Genomic DNA, 3099 nt, shown 5'->3' with positions numbered 1-3099 from the left:
GCCTCCCTCAAGTGCATTCTGGGCAAATCCTGCACCACGCAGCTGCCTCTGGAGCCTCTGGTCCTTGACAGCCAGCCAGCCTGCAGATCGGAATTTGGGAATTTCTGTTTGGTGTTGGCTGAAATCAGGGTTGGGCGGACGTTGCCCTCTGCTTAGGTTTGGATGGGTGACAGAGGGGGGAAAGGGAAGTCCGGGGCAGTGAGACCCGGCGTTTGCCTGGGGCTGTGTGTGAAACCCAGGGCTCATCAGGCCTTCTCTCAAAATAAAATAAAAAAACAGCCTAACGTGCCACCAATATGCCACCAGCCCTTCTCTGGGAAATAAATACCTTCTGGTGTCCACCAAGGGACCTCAGGGGCCACCCTCCCGGTCCGTCTTGCTGAAAGGCATTGAATCTGGGGCGAGGCAGGGTGGGCAGACTGTGCTAGCCCTAATGGTGTAAGTAGTAATCGTGGCACGGATGGCCGTTGTGGTATCAGTGATGCTGCCTACCACTCAAGTGGGGAGTGAGTCCACGAAGGGGTATTTGCGATGGGGCACTGGAGGGTCTGTAGGAGTCCGTCAAGCCCAAAGCGCACCCTCTCCCCACTTCCCAGGTGCACCTGATCCTGTGCCAGCCATTCCCGTCTGCGACCTCAGCCCAATGGGGTGGTGACCGTGCCCAGTGGACCCCGGCGGCGCCATGTGGCCCAACAGCAGCGCCCTGGGGCCCTGCTTCAGGCCGACCAACATCACCCTGGAGGAGCGGCGCCTGATCGCCTCTCCGTGGTTCGCCGCCTCCTTCTGCCTGGTGGGCCTGGCCTCCAACCTGCTGGCGCTGAGCGTGCTGGCAGGCGCAAGGCAGGGGGGCTCCCACACCCGCTCCTCCTTCCTCACCTTCCTCTGCGGCCTGGTGCTCACCGACTTCCTGGGGCTGCTGGTCACCGGCACCATCGTGGTGTCCCAACACGCCGCCCTCTTTGACTGGCACGCCGCCGACCCCAGCTGCCGCCTCTGCCGCTTCATGGGCGTGGCCATGGTCTTCTTCGGCCTGTGCCCGCTGCTGCTGGGCGCTGCCATGGCCTCAGAGCGCTACCTGGGCATCACCCGGCCCTTCTCGCGGCCGGCCACCGCCTCGCAGCGCCGCGCCTGGGCCATGGTCGGGCTGGTGTGGGCCGCCGCGCTGGCGCTGGGCCTGCTGCCCCTCCTGGGCCTGGGCCGCTACACCGTGCAGTTCCCTGGCTCCTGGTGCTTCCTCACGCTGGGCAAGGAGCCCCACGATGTGGCCTTTGGTCTGCTGTTCGCGCTGCTGGGTGCCCTGTCCGTCGGCCTGTCCTTTCTGCTCAACACCATCAGCGTAGCCACGCTGTGCCATGTCTACCACGGGCGGGAGGCCGCCCAGCAGCGGCCCCGGGACAGTGAGGTGGAGATGATGGCCCAGCTCATGGGCATCATGGTGGTGGCTAGTGTCTGCTGGATGCCCCTGCTGGTGAGTACCGGGAGGGGAGGCCAAGAGAAAATAATGCCGCTGGCAGCCCCGAGGTGGGGCGTTTGAGCCGGAGCATCGCTGGCTGTGTAGGGGTTCGCCACTCAGGAATCCGCAGGCGGCTTCCCCACCCTTGGCCGACCCGGTGGAGGACACCCGGGCCTTGAACTTTCCAGCCAGAGAGCACAGCCCATTCAAAGGCCCAGGGGCAGGAGCAGCCCTAGAGCCTGGGAGGGACAGTAAGGGGACCTGTGTGGTCAGAGCAGAGTGAGGAGTGGAGGGGAGGGGCGGGGAGGGGTGAAGCCGAGTGGGCAGGGTCATGGGGGTGGTGGAGGACTCTGGAACTGACCTGAGGGAAGTCAGGGACCCCACCCCTCCACCCCATGGGCTGTGGGAAGAGAGGGGAGAGGCCCTAGCTCAGGTGCTCACTGGCGACCTCTGGCTGCTGTGGGGAGAACAGACGGTGTGGTGTGAGGGCCGGATGTCAGGGACCAGGGTGGAGGCCACTGTCCTGGTTCAAGTGGGCGTGCGGGGCTGGAGCCAGGGTTGGGGTAGAAGTGGGTGGACGGGAATAAGACATGGTGTGTACTACACAAATAATAACGTCCATACACTATCGACACAGTAGGAACCTTTCAGGGGTCGTGGTCAGGCATGGGGCGGCTAACTGCAAAGTCAGCAGTTCGAGCCTACCGGCTACTCCGCAGGAAAAAGACGAGGCTCTCTACTCCTGTAAAGAGTTACAGGAAATCTGGGAAGCACACAGGGGTGGTTGTAGCCTGTCCTGCAGGGTCGCTGTGAGTCAGCATCACCTCCCTGGGAGTGAGTTCGCTTTTTAAAAATTGATAGGGTGGCTGTGACAGTGGGCTCACAGATAGCAGCAGTGGGAGGGGTGGTCCAGGACCTGGCCACGTTTTGTTCCCTTGGTGCAGGGTCCCGCTGCACCTCGGAACGGGCTCAATGGGACCCACCAACAGCAACCTTACGGAGCAGCTGGTGGTGGAGCGGGTGTTGTGTTGGGCTGCTCACCACCAGGGCAGCAGTTCAAATCCACCAGTCTCCTCAGAGAAGATAAATAACCCTTTCTGCTCGGGTAAAGACTTACAGCCTCAGAAAGCCATAGGCCAGGGGTAGTTCTTCCCTGTGGGTGGAGTCAACTCAGAGAGCAGGGAGGGAGAACCACAAGGTGGGGAGTTCAAGCCCACTACTGGCTCCTCTGGAGGCAGAGGAGGCTGCCAGCTCCAGTAAAGAGTTGCGCAGTTCTACAGGTCGCTTTGAGTGGTAATGGGCCCGAAGGCAGTACTTTTCTTTGTTGGGTTTGAGCTTTGAGAACTTCCCTCAGGAGTCTGAATGAAACGCACAGTAGTGGGTGGGCTCTGAAACCAGGCCTGGAATGAGACCAGACTCCTAGGAGCTGCCACCCTACAGCGTTCCCTACCCCGCGGGGCCGCCCCGGGGCTCAGCTCAGGCCCTGCAGATTTGCACACGCGCAGACAACACAGGGACACACCCCGGGCCCCCGCTCCCCCCACTGTGGCTGAGGGGTCAGGGGCTTTTCTCCATACAGGGCAAAGAGGAAATGCTTTGGGCTTCAAAGGCCAGTTCTCTGTCTGACAACTTAACCCTGTCACTGT

General features: G+C 61.8%; 1 protein-coding gene across 1 annotated transcript in view; it reads left to right on the top strand.

Moving 5' to 3' along the window:
• TBXA2R (thromboxane A2 receptor) overlaps positions 1-3099 on the top strand; it is a 14163-nt gene that overhangs the window by 7055 nt on the left and 4009 nt on the right. The window contains exon 2 of the mRNA XM_004714271.4: positions 597-1468. Coding sequence (XP_004714328.1) covers positions 683-1468 — 786 coding nt within the window. The 5' untranslated portion in view covers positions 597-682. The remainder of the gene's footprint in view (positions 1-596; positions 1469-3099) is intronic.

The sequence above is a fragment of the Echinops telfairi genome, unplaced genomic scaffold, assembly GCF_000313985.2.
Source record: "Echinops telfairi isolate 266 unplaced genomic scaffold, ASM31398v2 ScPeMD7_7459;HRSCAF=8497, whole genome shotgun sequence".
In the NCBI taxonomy this organism is placed as follows: domain Eukaryota; kingdom Metazoa; phylum Chordata; class Mammalia; order Afrosoricida; family Tenrecidae; genus Echinops; species Echinops telfairi.
The sequence above is the reverse complement of the archived record's forward strand: the minus strand, read 5'-3'. Positions and strand labels throughout refer to the sequence as shown.